Below are 16586 nucleotides of genomic sequence, written 5' to 3'. Positions count from 1 at the left end.
CCTAACAGCCGTGGTGAGAAAATCAGCTGTAAATGGTGGGATTTTGAGTTCGCCTTATTATATGACGCTATACTTATTTGTATTTATTTATTTCCCAATACTGCCAATCAGTTTAGACATTTTTTTTACAACAGTGGGATTCAATTCTCTCTGCGCACACGCAGTTTAGCAGGCAATCACTGCTAGAGGTGCAAAAAAGTAAAGAAGACACAAAATATCTGGTCAATGACAAAAAGCAGTGAACAACTGGAGGAGACACTGAAGCTCCGCATTAACTGTATGAGCTGATAGCTTCAATGGGTTATACCACATTTATGGAGAATTGGCAATTCTAGACTTTACTTTTACAGATCGCTGGGAGTCACCTTACCGCTGCTGGCGCAGCGGTGCAGCCGTTAAGCGATGCGCCACTGCCCTGCGATGGCTGATATTGCCACTGGTGGGGCTTGTGAGACCCAAGTTGCTGTCCACGAGCAACCTCTCGCGAGCAATCATTAACTTAACTGCTAACTGTCACAGCGGTCAGCTTACTCACAATTCGATGGGCAGGCTGTGATAACCCCACAAGGTCACATAACATACGTGGCCCACCTATGTTGCCGGAGGGGCTGCGAGGCTTCAAGCCTCGAAGCCTGTAAGCCTCGAGCCTCGCAGCTCGTTAAAGAGACAAAAAAAGGTAACGCGTAATCTGCTTGACACCTTGACAGTAGCATACTCCCTTGATCTTGCGTAAGTGGGACCTAGGCGACGGTCCCGTGTTCTAAGTCCCGACATAGTACTATGCGCCTGAAAAGCAATTGAAAAAAAATGCGCATCATTTACGTTGATAACTCACTTATGGCAGCAGTTTCCATGAATTTTTGAATCGGTTAAACACTGAATCGTCTAAAAAGTTCCACTCTGGCATAGACCGCTGAATAAAAGAAAACATGCACGTATTATTTGCGCAGAAAAATTCTTCTATTGTGAACTTTTGCTTATGACGGGTGTCAGTGGAAATGTTAAATGTAATTTATGTGCCAGAATGTACTTTAAGCTTGGTATTCAAGGACATATACATAAATTTATCTATTAATTTATTTAAAAATACTGCCAATCCCAATCGGGATGATTTCAGGAAGGGCAAAAACAAAGTTGAACAAAGAAATAACATAAAAGACAGCGGTGCGACTGTGTGTGAACAGAGGCTGTTAAGTTAATAGCAATAATGATAATTGGTGAGAAATAACATCGGACTAACAATTAATAGAATAAAAATAACAACAAGAACCGCATCATGCACTACACACTAGGACGATTTCCACCGGTGAAACGCTGCACGGCAGGCTGGCGTATCAAGCTCGAGTTGGTACAGCTTCGGCGTCGGCGAGACTGCACGCCTGTACCTGCTCAAATTAAAACCCACAGCTTTTCGCTGCATAGCCTCTAGCATACTCCCTTGATCTTGCGTAAGTGGGAACTAGGCGACGGTCCCGTATTCTAAGTCCGGACACAGATAGTACTATTCGCCTGAAGCCAGATTTGCTTCGTTAAATACAGCAGGGCTGTTTCAAGAAGCAACACCTTTTGCATCGCTTTATTTTCCACGTGCTCTGCGTGAGCATTCCACACCAGACTGGTTCGGCAAAAGTCTATGTTTGGTGACAGTATTGACTGTGATGCTGACGTAGCCGTACGGAAAACGAAGTATAGATTTCATTTTCCTAACTACCATTGCAGCGGTTTTGTAAATATTGAGGTATACCTCCTTTATCGCATATTCTATTACCTAATGATACGCTTTCTCTGCGCTAACAGACTGCGTTTGGTCGAAGTGACGTCATGCCTTCAAGTCATCACACCTCTCGCGTCAAGGCTGTCGGCGATGGGGACAAAGATACGAAGGACCGCTGCTGGAGCGTCCCAATCACAATGGCGTGCGCCGCGTTCTTGCTCTGCATGCCGTTCTCCAGCTTCGGCCTCTTCTACGTGCTCTTCATGGACAAATTCGGTGTAACACGAGAAGAAGCGTCCTGGCCTCAGAGCGCCTGCTCCATGGTCACTCACGTATCAGGTAAGATAGCCGCATTATTGATGCTTCGTTGGCATTTGAAGCATTGTGTTTTCTGCCGCCATCTTCTTTGCATATAGAACTTATGTGCTCTTCATTATTGTTTGTGGCTTGAAGTGACGTGATAGACATATGTTCTCAGATGTGTTAATAATAATAAATGGATTTGGGGGAAAGGAAATGGAGCAGTATCTGTCTCATATATCGTTGGACACCTGAACCGCGCCGTAAGGGAAGGGATAAAGGAGGGAGTGAAAGATGAAAGGAAGAAGAGGTGCCGTAGTGGAGGGCTCCGGAATAATTTCGACCACCTGGGGATCTTTAACGTGCACTGACATCGCACAGCCCACGGGCGCCTTAGCGTTTTTCCTCCATAAAAACGCAGCCGCCGCGGTCGGGTTCGAACCCGGGAACTCCGGATCAGTAGTCGAGCGCCCTAACCACTGAGCCACCGCGGCAGGGCTCTCAGATGTGTTCCCTACAACATTCAGTGCAACTGTTTGTGCCCTAATCACAAGAGGGTGACGATGTGGGCATTGAAATGAGTTAGACGTTAACACCTGTGCGCAGCGACTCAGGCATGTGTGCGCCAGTACTCGGCGGCATGATTTTATTGGTTCAAAATGCGCTGCCAGGCTATGAATGTGATCGAAAACGACAAAAGCGGCTAGCAGGACGTTCACTTCTACACGCTGCCCTTTCCGTACGTGGTGAGATTATCTCACTCTGACCTATCACGATCGACCTTTGGGTACCTAACCCACGCTTGTTGAGTTATGTTGAAGCTGAGCACGTCAGTTATATGTCAGTATTTTTGTCCCTAATAGCTTTTAGTTTTAAAGTACCACTCTTCGAATAGTTTGCACATGAAGGGCTAATAGCTTTTAAATGGCGTTCATTTGTTGCCTTAGCCGCAAAGAAAGAAAGGTATAATAAATATCGCATGATTTTATTAGACAGGAGTAATATCCCATGATTTTATTCGAACCATACAATGAAGCTGCTATCTGAGTGTCTTTTTGCAGGCAGCCTTACGCTCAGGATCCTGAAATGGTCGTGTTTGTTCAATTACCCATGTTCGAACTTTAGGACACTGCTTATCGCGGGTAGTGGTCGTTCGGAATCGTGCGACGCTCTTCTTATGAGTCTGCCTCGATGTTACCAGCCTAATGTCTTCGCTAGAGGAGTAGCTTTATTTTATTCGTGATTTGTGCAGTGGTCATGTTTCGTGAGCCCGTCCTTTCATTGTGGTGAGCTTGCCTAACGTTTCCACTGTATGCGACTAAGTGCATTTGTACAAAGGAGCTGAAAAAATTTTCAGAAATGGGTACCAGTTGATGGATGAATGAACACTTCACGGAAAATGCTTTGGGGGACCCTAGCTCATTTGGTAATTCTTGTCTTCCCCTGATCGCAGTTCGTGAGACACAACGCACAATGACTTCCTGATCTCGTACAGTCGGGTTAAATGTTCCTGAACCTCCCCCCCCCCCCCCCCCCCCCCCTGCAAGTTCCGAACACTGTCGCGCCGCATGCGGATCTCATCTTACTCTGAACTCATGGCGTCCAGACCGGCGCACCGCACTCCGACAGTTGATGTGAGGGTAGCAAATGTAGTAGAATGCGCCCTTTCAGGCAGCGTACGTGGACTGGAAAACAGCCTCTTTTTTTTTTAAAACAGTAGAATTATTTTCTGAGCGCTAATACGCGGTGAAAAACGCGGAGAGCAACTGAACCAGCCAACGTCTGTGCATGAACAAAGTTTGTTTTTGGGTGTGGAATGTTATTTATGGTGTGGTATTGTATGTTATTGTATGGTACGGTATGATACGTTGTGATAGCGTAATATATCGTAAGATACTTTAGGTTTATTATGTTATGGCATGGTATGGTATGGTATGTTAGGGAATAGCATAATATAACGCACGGTATGGCTCTGTATAATATGCTATGGTATCGCACGCTGTGGCAGGTTATGACATGCTGTGTTATGTTAACGTACGGGACGGTATATTAATTTATGGTATGGTACTGTACGTTATGCTATGATATGATACAGTGCGGTACGGAACGATATGGCATGTTATATTATGATAAGTTTTAGTATTATATGTTATGGTATGGTAAGGTATGACATGTTATGTTACGGTTGGTTATTGTACGTTATGGTACGGCATGGTGTAGTAGATTATGTTACGTTATGAAATGGTATGACCTGGTATGGTTGGAATCATAAGCATGGCGCAGCCGTCGCAATCTTCTGCTCCAGACTAGGCAGATGGGTAGTAATTAGCTTTCTTGGTTGTAATGTGGAAATGGCAGGAGGAAAAAATTTGTTGAACGCCATTGTTTTTGTCTTTTTTACAAATTAATGGCCGCTTGTCCTAAAGCCGGTCATTTTACCTTGCTTTTATGTAAGGTTCAAGATATAACCGGTAATTCTGACATCTTTTCTCGCTGCTGCACGAACGGTCAAGAGTACTGTAGGACGAGTTCTGAAATTCTTTTGGCGCGGTGCCACGTTAAGCGCTAGAAACCAAAAATGACCATTGATTCTGTCGTGAAATATATCTAAACCTACACGACCACTGCCAAAGACTGCACTTCAGAGCAGTAGAAAAGGGGCTTTGATAACCTTGGAGCTCGATAAAGATATTGTGCATGTTAGTTTATTCTTCTTTATGCGCCACGTGAGGCTTGGTTTCACGTCGCCAGAGGCTAAATGAGCCACTTAGATTCGTTGCATTAGTAACATTTGCACTGCGAAAATAATTTCTGAACTGCGAATATGTCTTCACACACCCGACACTGAGAGCGAAGGAATGTTGCAGCTTTTTACAAATCTGCATTTCCGCGCCAAAGTGCAAACATATTTCAACACACGGAATGAAACCGTTTGTGTTGAAGAGGAGCGTAAATAAAAATGAGCATCTTACAAAAATAGCAGGAATAATAACCATTTCAACTCTGTGGAGAAACCGAGGTGTCCAATTCTACTGCTATTCGCTGCAAATTGTGCCCTGAAGAGTGTTGTGCATCTGGCGTGGTGTTGAAGGGTTGGTAAACGCTCCACATATGTTAAAAGGGAGACTAAAAATTTTTGCGGCGCCCGCTGTGGCTAGTTACTCACATATTCAACAGCACATTTTGAGCAGGGCGGTTTCCTGGTATGAACGGGCATTCTTTTCCCAATCGAATAGCCTAAATTATTTCATGCGATTAGATGACCTAATATAAACCCCATAGATGAAACGTATTTTTCCGCTGGCGAAGCAATTTTCGTCGGAAAAGATTATTATCTGCAAACATCATAATATGAAGCAACAGAAACATGCTAATTTGAGGGAATTTATATTTTTTAATTAAAATAAGTTACACTTACAATCGGGCACCCGAAAAGGCTTCGCCGAAATAACTTGGCTGGTGAACAGTAGTATCGTGATGACTCCTAAGCTCTGCCAGCTTAAACGGTGCTCTCTACGTTGCGAATAGTAGCCGCGCAAAGTAAGCATTGATTTTAAAAGACGTATAAAGCCCACTTGAAAGCAGTACACTTGATGAGTTAACGAACTTGTGTGATGGTGCTTGTGCATAACATCGTTGAGCTGCCTTGTCCTAATAGAACCTATAATGTAAGAATCCTACCATGACGTTGAAAGTTAAATTTAACTTTTAGATAAGTTCAAATCTAGCACAGAGGGTGTGAGAGTGCAAGTGCAGATTTGTGAGACGATTGAGACAATCTAGATGATAAGCCTGGCTTCGGCACACTTCTTGCAGTACTCTCACCTGCCATTTTCAATGCTAGAATTAGACACGTAGAGGTCAATCATAGAAATATTGCCTCAAGCTTACACAGAGGAAAAATCCCAGCCACGTCCAACGTGCCACCCTCCAACAATGCGCATTCCAATTCTTTCAGAAAGGTATTCGTCAATAAAATGCAATCAGATGGATGTCCCTTTTTTATAAGCCCGCTTATTATCTAGGAAAAACGAAAGCTTGTGGAGCATAATTTTTTCTGCTTTCTCTCGAAGGAGGAATTGGTTTACTCAGAATTGTCGTAATTCTTCTCTCTTACTTTCTACACTTACCACAAATTTGTACCGGTCTAAGAATGAATATTAGTCATCTGTTTGGACAGTTGTGTTTCTCTAGGCTGTGCCAGACTTTCTGATTATTCAGTGCGCTGTGAAATGAGGTTGTGCGTGGCCCAGGACATCATATATGTAATCAAGTAAATAAATTGTTCTATGTAAAACGCCTGCAAATACCAGGGAAAAACAGTCATATATGTAATCAAGTAAATAAATTGTTCTATGTAAAACGCCTGCAAATACCAGGGAAAAACAATCTTCTATCGTAAATAAAGTGTCTGTTCTCCACACATTGCAGGACTGATTGTATTCGTACTGCAACGTTATATCAGTACGTATCACATCGTTCAGCTCAGCTGTTTTGTTAACACCCTGGCGCTAATCACATCTGCCTTCGTACCAACCGTTGTATGGATGACCGTGACATTCGGCGTTATTCACGGTGAGTTAAGTTTTGAAACTGTGTTCGATTGCTGGCGATCATTACGCTTTTTCAATACAGTTCGACCAGAATTTAGAAACTGTGGAATTTAAAAGCTGCGAAGAATCACTTTTAGATTTCGCTTTCGGCTGAAAGACGTTTCAAGCAACTATTTTACAAACAGCTTAGATGTAACCAAGCGACAGAACAGAACTGGCAGAGCTATCAAAGGTAATCAATAAGCGCAAGGTAACCGACATAAGGACATGCACAAGGAGAGAATCGAGCAAACTCTAAAGAACAGCTAAACGCAGTTAGGAGGAAACTGGGCGTAGGTAAAAATCATATGTGTGCATTAAGAGGCGAAGAGGGCAGTATCATTAGCAATTTGTATTGGATAAATAAAGTATCTGAAGATTTCGACATAAATCTTTGGAGTAGAAAATCTAATCAGGGCGTTAATTAGCGCGGCAGTAGAGCACTGTAGTGAGATATCTCCCAGAAACGAAAGACGCAGTAAAGGAACTCTTCGGAGCAATGCAAATAGGGAAGGCGCCTCGCACGGATGAGGTAAGAGCAGATGTGTCGAAGAACGGTGTGAAGATAGTGCTGGAAAAACTTCAGATAACGCTAACACTTCCTAATCCATAAGCAAGAAGACGTCAAATAGGTGACAAATTACAGACTTGTCAGCTTAATGTCCGCTGCCTACAAGATATTTACAAAGGTAATCGCTAACAGAGTCTGAACAGGCTTGGATTTCAATCAAGGAAATGAATAGGCAGGATTTCGTAACGGGTACTCGACAATTGACCACGTTAACACTGTCAATCAGGCGATAGAGAAATCCGCAAAATATAACCAACCCCAATTCACAGGCTTAATAGAATACGAGAAACCATTTTACTAAGCCGAAACAGCAGCCATCATGGAGGCATTAGGGACTCAAGGTGGAGGTGAGTTCTGTGTAATAATACTAGAAGATATGTATAATGGGAGAATAACCAAAACAGTCCTGCACAAAATCTGCAGCAAAAAAAAATTTAGGGAACACTTAAGCTCCGCCTGAATGGTATGTCACGATAGAGCATTGGATGAATGCCGATATATGCAGAATTGGTCATTCTCTACGTTCATACATCCTAGAAAGGCCTGAAGCCAGTTCTGGCGCAGTGGTGCAGTAGTTAAGCGATGCGCCACTACCCTGAAATCGAAGGTGCTGCCCCCTATGGGCCTTGTGCAGCAAAAGTTGTCTTTGTTGAGCGACCAACCATTAATGTAACTGCTGGCTACCATGGTGTGCAGTTTGCTCAAAGTCCGGTGCGCAGGTTGTGATGACGCCTCAAACTCGCATTACCTAGGTGACCTGTCTGCCTGCTTGCTTGCTTCTCTTGGAATTTTTCTTGGACTTTTCTCTCGTGAACAACGACGCCATCGACGCCGGCGGCGACGCCTGATTTTACGCTAGAGGAGCTCCTTAACGCTGTCAGTTTAAAACCCCAGTTACGAAGGAGGTTAGAGAAGAAGACAAAGTCTCACCAATGTCATTCGCCACCTGTTTACAAGAGCTATTCAGTGGCTTAGATTGGGAACAAAGGGGGTAAGAGCTCATAAAGAATACGTCAGCAATCTGTGAGTAACAGACGAAATTGCTTTGATAAGGTGCCCCAAGGGTCGAACTGCAACGCATTATCAATGACTTAGGCAGAGCAGATTGGTAGGTCTAAAAATTACTATGCAGAAGACCAAAGTAATGTTCAGCAATAAGAGACGGGACATCAGTTAACGATTATGCAGCTAGGCAGTGGAGAGCGGTAGGAAAATGTGCGTGCTTGCGGCAGGTAGTGATCCTATACGGACCATGAGAGTGAATTAACATAAGAATAAGAATGGGTTCGAGCGCATTTCATAGGTTCCCTGAGGTCATGAGCTGCAGTTTACTATGATCCCTCAAGAGAAAAATATATAACAGCTCTATCTTACCGGCACTCGCCTATGTAACAGAAACGTGGAGGCTAACGGAAAGCATTAAGCTTAAATTTAGAACAACGCAGCGAGGTATGGAAGCAAAAATGATAGGTGTAACATTAAGAGACAGGAGGAGGGCAGAGGGCAGGTACGGAACGCGGATTAATTACATCCTGGTCGACATGAAGAACAAGAAATGGGCTTGAGCAGGGCATGTAATGTGAAGGGAGGATAACAGATGTTCGTTAAGGGTAACGCACTGGGATACCAAGAGTAGGCAAGCGGGCAGAAGGTTACGTGGGTGGATGAGAGCAGTAAGCTTGGAGGGGTAAGCCGGCCGTAGCTGGCACTGAACAGGGTTATATAGTCTATAGACTAGTCTATATTCTGTAGACTCCTGAGGACTCCTGAACTAGTCTATAGACTCCTGATGCTTGTGCCCTTTTAACAGAGAGCAATTTTTAATCAAGGTTAGGAGACTGTGGCCAAGGCATTGGGCTGTACTTTGTCTAGCATACCGCATACTTCTCCGAAAAAGATGCTTGGTAAATTTATGATTTTCTTACAGCTGCTTGAGGCTTTAGATGAACGTCACGAAATTGACTTGTGATCTTCCGCTCGTCAGGGAAAGTGCTATTCTCAGTTACAATATATCAAATGAAAAAATTGGAGACAACTACGTGAAAGTTACGACTGACATTTTGGAACCCGTACGAGTTCCTTGCTCACTGAGGATGGCAAGGTTCGATCGTCCTTTAAGTAGGTACTAATAGACGTAATGTGCGTAAGTAAAAGTAATAGTAGTAGCGTAAGTATTGACCGAGCCTTGGCCACCAATCCAAATGCAGAAAGTATATCCGTTGTAGGTCTTTGACTCTGAACGGCAAAGTAAAAAAGGGATGTAAAGAGCGAGAAAAAAATTATGCCACATATCTTGCACGATCTAGAGGGTTCTACATGGCTTGGTGCGTCCAGCATACGTTTAGGGAGCACCGTGGGAGCATTTCAGCCCTCTCGCACTCTAACGATTCGGAAGGAGGATCAGAAAAGTTGGGGTGCTCACTGATGACGTTTAGCTAGATTTCCAGGGGTCTACCTATGTTTATGTGCGGTTGTCCAAGAAGCCACCGTGTACTGGCCACACCCCAGTGTTTATTCACACATCTTGTCGTAATATGAGATAAACTAGATTTCCTCTGGGAGAATCTGACTCTAGCTAATTCAAAATCGAGCTGCAGAAAATATTCACAGTCATGTTCGACTATAGCGTCACCTAAATATCGCAGTACCCGCCGTACCAGTGAAATGAAAATCTAATGAGCATGACGTGCAGCGGAAACCTTGGAAACCAACTGAATGCATGCATTGCGTTCAATGCACTCCTGCACTACCCTTCCGGGCCAGACGAAGGGGCACCGTTAAAAGGCTGTGTTTGTGCTCTAGTCTTCATCTCAGTTTGAACCAATTGTAGCGCAGTAAGTTGAAGACGGGAATACTGTTTCCCCCGATAGCTATGTCCCTCGTCTTTTTATTAGCTTTCCAGCAGCTACCAATTATATATAAAAAATATTTTTTTCTTGCCGCCTTGCCTTCTTTCCTTCTTTTTTTGCTGATTCATTTTCATTCATATTTAAGGCAGGAGGCCTAGATGCAAGGTGCTAATGTGCAGCTTGATCTACATGCGACACTAGGAGAGAAGATTGTTTTGGAGCGTATCGTCGAACAAACCACACTCTGGCGAGGGCGCATTTTTCATGACGCTGTAGCCGCCAAGCCTCCAGGACCTCTCAATTAAAATGATCGCATTTTTTCCTTGATGCAAGATAAGTAGTAGAGAGAAAAATATTAGAACTTTTACAGCACGAAATCACTCTAAGCAGCTTTTCCTGCCATTGCGATTGATTATTTCTATGAGCCGGGTTGCATTAGAGCCACCAAGGTGAAAGCAGTGAAAGTCTATTGTTTTTCCGCGCTGCCTCTACAAATCGAGCTTAAAAATGAAAACACCCTAACGTTCATCCTTTTCCACCTTTACTAAACCTCCTCTTGGGCAACGACTTTATGGCATTGTTTATTATATTTGGTTCAGATTTTAATACCAGCTATTACGTAGACTAGGAAGGAAACGGGCAGACAGGGAAAACCATTGCGTCTTTTTTCTAATCTTGAATTTGATGCTTCAATCTAAAAATTGCAGAATAGTCCCCCAGTTTGTAATCATGGCGAAATTAATTTATTTCTCCTTTTCTATGGCTTCGTTCAGTGTCATTGTTAAGTGAAAAGGGTATTTATTGAGCGGTCAAAAATTTCAGGCTTAAACAGAATTAACGTTTAAGGGCTGTTTGATGCGTGAAGAAATGAATGCCGGTGCGGTCTAGTCTCTAACGATCGACCGACAAAAATGTACTTCTTGGTTTGAGCCAAATGTTCTCTCTGAAAACGTTTGGTGGCTAAAATACATACACTATAAGTCGAGCCTCTAGTAGCCTTTAAAAGGCTCGTTCGCAGTAAATGTACCGTGTTCCACCACACAACGTGGCAAATAAAGGATGTAGGCGATGTTCAGGTTATTCAAGGTCTCCATTTCCGCTTTTCCTTTTCTTCAACAAAGATGAGAATTTCCCTGTTCTCCTTGTTACTAAAGAAAAAAAAAACATCCCGCCGCGTGAAAGAACTGCGTTGTTCGCCAAATCCTCACCAATACTCATTTCACATCTGAACGTTCCTTTTTTTACCCCTTCTGTCCCTATCTTGGATATCCATGTTACATCAAACCTCGCGGTCATCTGAACACCGCCTTTTTCCAGCTCCACTGTCATTCAGTCTGCTCATTCTACATGCCCTTCTCTTCCGACGTGGCTGATTTGTCTCACCTCTTATTACATACTGGCGGATCAGCTGGCATTAATCGTTTTCCTCTACCCTAGTGCTGAGGTGAAACCTTTTACCGAGAAATATTTTAAATGATTATAAGGGTCATTCAGGCATTATTAGAGCGTTGTACGCGTACGAAGATACAGCAGGTCGCATCATGACATATTTCATAGATATTAAGCCAGATGAACTATGTTTAGGAAAAGCAAATTCATACAACTATTACATGCTTTAATTATTCCAGCCTTTATAAAAACATAGGAAAAGTGTGCTAGGTCTTGACGAACTTGCGTCGTACGCAAGAGTTCAAGCGTGTGTGACTGAAATTAAGATTGTCGCCGACTGATATTTCGGGAACCTGACTTCCACTTCATTCCAGGTTTCGGCCATGGCCTGTTTTTAACGTCGGGCGCCATATACGTTCTCCTTTTCTTCGACAAATACCGTTCCGCAGCAACCTCTCTGATGTTCAGTGCTTGGGGAGTGAGCGCCGTCGTGAGCCAGTATGTGCTATCCCGCCTTCTCGACACGTACGCTCTTGACGGAGCGATGCTTCTCTTCGGCGGAGTACTTATGCACTCGGTTCCAATCGTCATGCTGGCCAAGAATCCATCCGCCTTCAGCGTTCCCTGCAGACGATTCAAACCTGCTCTCGACGGATTCGACGTTTCTAAAAGTTACGGTACAGAGAAACGAAGGTAAACGAACAGAGCCATTGTAAGCATAAGTATGTATTGATTTGTTTATTTATTATTCCTCACAGGTTCACAAGAATATTACATGAGAGGTGGCCTCACAAAATTCAGTTATTTTGAAAATATATGATCTTCGAATGCGGATTTGAAATAAACTGGATTGATAATGATAGCCACTTCGGATGGAAGGCCATTCCTGTCGTTGGCTGTTCTAAGGAAGAAAGACTGCTGATATGTTGCAGTACGAGATTGCTCGGGGTAGACGGCGTTAGGGTGGGAGTTACGGGATATCCGATGAGCGCGTCTGATTGGGGGGGGGGGGGGGGGGGCACCGTTGTTAAAGGTGTGCTAAAATCTATGATACAAGGAAAGACGGGCGATTTTGCGACGGCAGGTTAGCGTGGGAAGATTGAGCTCGGATTTTTGTGTACAAGCGCTAGTGTGATAAGGGTGGTCGGAACAAACGAATCTCACAGCACGGTTCTGGACAGATTCGAGCATAGTGATAAGTTTAACATAGAAAGCATCATACGCTGCACATCCAAACTTATGTTTTCGACGTATAAAAGTTAAGTAAGCAAGAAGGTTTATGAAACGAGGAGCTAATGATAGGTTACGCCGTAAGTACCAGAGAACTTGATTTGCTGAATATGTAACATGATGAATGTGATGGGACCAGGTTAAATATTTACTTATCTTGATCTTGATCATCAGCATTAGTCTTGATCATCGTTATCATTGTAACCCACCTGCCGCTTAAAGGCTTTCGGTGTTTCCAATTTTTCTTACCTTGCGCCAAGCATGACCATGTTCGCCACAGGAAAACTTCCTCTTGTCATTTTCATGCATTTGTGCCTAGGTATTTTCTAATGGTAGGGCTACCCTGTAGAATAAAAACGAACACCGGCTATATATATATGGGCATTACATTTTTTGCGTGAGCTCATCAAAATTTCTTGAGCAGTTCTACTATTCAGCTAAAGCTACTCTTGCGCCATTCAAATTCATGACCATTGTGAGTTGTTTTCGTCCATGTTCATTTGCGCTGCTTAATTTTTTTGCAGTTAAAATTAAAGTCCGCGAAAATGTAAATATCATTACATTATGAATATCTATGTTACGCCCTGAAACCCGCGTTTATTGAGGAAGTCGCTTGTGCAATGCCGCTGTGTACGCACAGACCACTGATCCTGCGATAATAGCGTGTTTGCCGTTTTACAACACCAGCTCAGACAATTTCTTGCACTGTCTTGACTACGCCTATGCTGCACCATCATGATTCTAACAAAATTAGGTGCCCATCCTTACATCGCCACTATCGACGCAATCGTACTCATGTTTTCTCTTTGTATACCATTTTTTTTTTCATTCGGACGCATTTGAAGGCACTAAAAACCGAAGAGGAGAGCCTGGTCGCTAGTCAGTCAGTTAGGTTGCTTATAATAGAAACATTTTCATTACTTATACTAAAACCAAATGTTGTTTCTGCCACCTTTTTCACAATGGCATTTTGGGGAATTCTTTCATCTTTTCCGGTGTTAATTTATAGTATTAATTTTTTCATTCTAGCTGTTTCTTGAGAATAACGAAACGTACCGTTGGAGAATTCTACAGAACAACTAGTTGCGTGTTTGTGTTTCCTTCTCAATGTTGCCCTCTTAACTTCAAACAAGGGCGACCGTAGAAATTTGGCTGCTATCGCTATCTAAGGTAATGATGAATATATATATATATATATATATATATATATATATATATATATATATATATATATATATATATATATATATATATATATATATATATTGTTACGTGCTTTGCACGCACGGGGGTTTATTCAAAGAGGGGACCGGTCGAAGCAGGATGGAAGCAGGAAGCCTAGCAGCGTCCTTCAGCTCTCTCTTTTTCTTCCTCTTTCTCCGCGGGTCAGTCCTTCATCTTCTGCTTCTTCCGTCGAGGTTCTGTGGAAGCACGTTACATTTCCCTCCTCGCAGACGATGCCCGTCGGGCGAGTTAAACAGACCGTCTGGGATGGAATCGCTTGAGGCGGGCTACATGCACCACCTGAGATTGGCGTGACCGTCGACCACTAGCAGTTAGTCGTGCTATAACGTAATTAACGTCACTTATGCACTCCAACACAACAAATGGTCCAGTGTAGTGGGATAGCAGTTTCTGACACAGACCACGCTTGCGTAGAGGGGTCCACAACCACACAATGTCACCAGGAACATAAGAAACTTCTTGGTGTTGGACGTCGTAGCGGTTCTTGGAACGCTCTTGCGAAGATAAAATTCGAACGCGGGCAAGCTGGCGAGCTTCTTCAGCTCTGCAGAGTGTGGTCGCAAGAGAAGGTTCATCGTGGATGAAAAATGGTAGCATGGTGTCAAGGCCGCAGCGAGGCGAGCGAGCATAGAGCAGGTAAAAGGGGCTGTAGCCAGTTGTCTCATGTTGCGCGGTGTTGTACGCATGAGTGATGAACGGGAGTACGCCATCCCAGTCCTTATGATCTGCAGCGACGTACATGGCAAGCATGGTGGTGAGCGTACGATTAGTGCGTTCTACCACACCGTTCGTTTGGGGATGATATGGCGTGGAGTGGCGAAAACTGCAGCTGCTGAGGCGGAGAAGTTCTTCAACAACGTCCGCTGTAAATTGACGTCCACGGTCGCTAATGAGAACTGCAGGAGGGCCGTGCCGAAGAATGACGAATCGAAGTAAGAAGTTAGATACTTCAGACGCAGTAGCAACTGGTATCGCGGCTGTCTCACAATAACGGGTTAAGTGGTCTACGCACACAAGAATCCATCGATTTCCTTTAGAGGATCGTGGGAAAGGTCCAAGGAGGTCAATGCCAACTTGCTCAAACGGGGCTGTTGGAGGTGTGATGGGCCGCAATTTGCCCGGTGGACTTGAAGTCGGCAGCTTAAAGCGCTGGCATTGCACACAGCTGGCTACATAGTGCTGGATGGTTGAACGCATGTTAGGCCAGTAAAATCGTTGTTGTGTGCGGTGGAGTGTGCGTGTCACTCCCAAGTGCCCAGACGTGGCGTCGTCGTGCATCATTTCAAGAACTGTGATGCGTAGGCTTTCGGGTACGACAAGAAGCATGCGTGCTCCTCCAGAAGCGAAATTCTTCTTATAAAGCAAACCGTCGCGAATGCAAAAAGTATTCTTTACAGAATCTTGAGCGGCATCAAACAAAGAGGTTAATGTTTGGTCCTTGCGTTGCTCAGTTCGAAAAACTTGAAGATCGGGGAAGGCTTGTGAAAGTGACGACAAGTATTCATCAAAGTTGTCTGCGTCGTCCACAGTCGTTAGAAGCGGCAAACGGGAAAGACAATCGGCATCTGAGTGTTTACGGCCGCTTTTATGCACAACAGTGAAATTAAATTCTTGTAGGCGCAAAGCCCATCGAGCAAGCCGGCCACAGGGGTCACGAAGACTCACTAACCAGCAAAGCGAGTGGTGGTCGGTCACGACGGTGAAAGCATTCCCGTACAGATAGGAGCGGAAGCGCTGTACAGCGAAAACAACGGCGAGACATTCTTGCTCAGTAACCGTGTAATTTCTTTCGATCTTACTCAACGAACGGCTGGCATATGCTACCACGTGCTGATCGTGACCATGGCGTTGTATAAGTACAGCGCCGATACCGATACCACTTGCATCAGTGTGCACTTCAATTGGTGCAGATGGGCAGAAGTGGCGTAGGATGGGGCCCGAGGTCAAAAGAAATTTCAGATGCCGGAAAGCTGCGTCACATTCGCTGGTCCAATTGAACGGTGCATCTTTATGCAGCAAACACGTGAGTGGGTCAGCGATGTCCGCAAACCTAGCTATAAAGCGTCGAAAGTACGAGCAGAGCCCTAAAAAACTCTGCAGCTCTTTCACTGATTGAGGCACCGTAAAACTTTTGACAGCTTCAATTTTCTTTGGATCTGGTCGAACACCTTCTTTATCAACTAAATGACCAAGAACAATTGTTTCACGGTTCCCAAAATGACATTTCTTGGAATTGAGGATAAGGCCAGCTCGTTCCATGCAATCAAGCACAATATCCAGACGGCGGTTGTGCTCACTAAACGTTTTGCCAAAAATTACAACGTCGTCCAGATAACATAAACAAATTTGCCACTTGAGGCCACGCAGGATTGTATCCATGAACCGCTCGAATGTTGCAGGTGCATTACATAATCCGAAAGGCATAACGTTGAACTCGTAAAGTCCGTCTGGTGTAATGAATGCCGTTTTTTCCCTATCTGCAGCGTGCACGGGGATTTGCCAGTAGCCGGATCTCAAATCAATAGAAGAAAAGTATGAAGCGGAGTGCAGACAATCAATTGCGTCATCTATACGTGGAAGCGGGTAGACGTCCTTCTTCGTGGCCGTATTTAAGCGACGGTAGTCAACACAGAACCTCCATGTGCCATCTTTTTTCTTAACAAGGATAACTGGAGCCGCCCAAGGACTGGAGGATT

The 16586-nt window shown here is 44.0% G+C and overlaps 1 protein-coding gene across 2 annotated transcripts in view; it reads left to right on the top strand.

Moving 5' to 3' along the window:
* The window catches only part of LOC144121815 (monocarboxylate transporter 12-like), a 36610-nt gene that overhangs the window by 7249 nt on the left and 12775 nt on the right, over positions 1 to 16586 (top strand). For both annotated transcript variants that reach the window (XM_077655224.1, XM_077655223.1), the window contains exons 3-5: positions 1798 to 2053; positions 6446 to 6589; positions 11790 to 12108. In XM_077655224.1, coding sequence (XP_077511350.1) covers positions 1822 to 2053; positions 6446 to 6589; positions 11790 to 12108 — 695 coding nt within the window. In that variant the 5' untranslated portion in view covers positions 1798 to 1821. The remainder of the gene's footprint in view (positions 1 to 1797; positions 2054 to 6445; positions 6590 to 11789; positions 12109 to 16586) is intronic.

The sequence above is a fragment of the Amblyomma americanum genome, chromosome 2 (genome assembly GCF_052857255.1).
Source record: "Amblyomma americanum isolate KBUSLIRL-KWMA chromosome 2, ASM5285725v1, whole genome shotgun sequence".
In the NCBI taxonomy this organism is placed as follows: Eukaryota; Metazoa; Arthropoda; class Arachnida; order Ixodida; family Ixodidae; genus Amblyomma; species Amblyomma americanum.
Note: the sequence above shows the minus strand (reverse complement) of the source record. Positions and strands in the feature narration are given on the sequence as shown.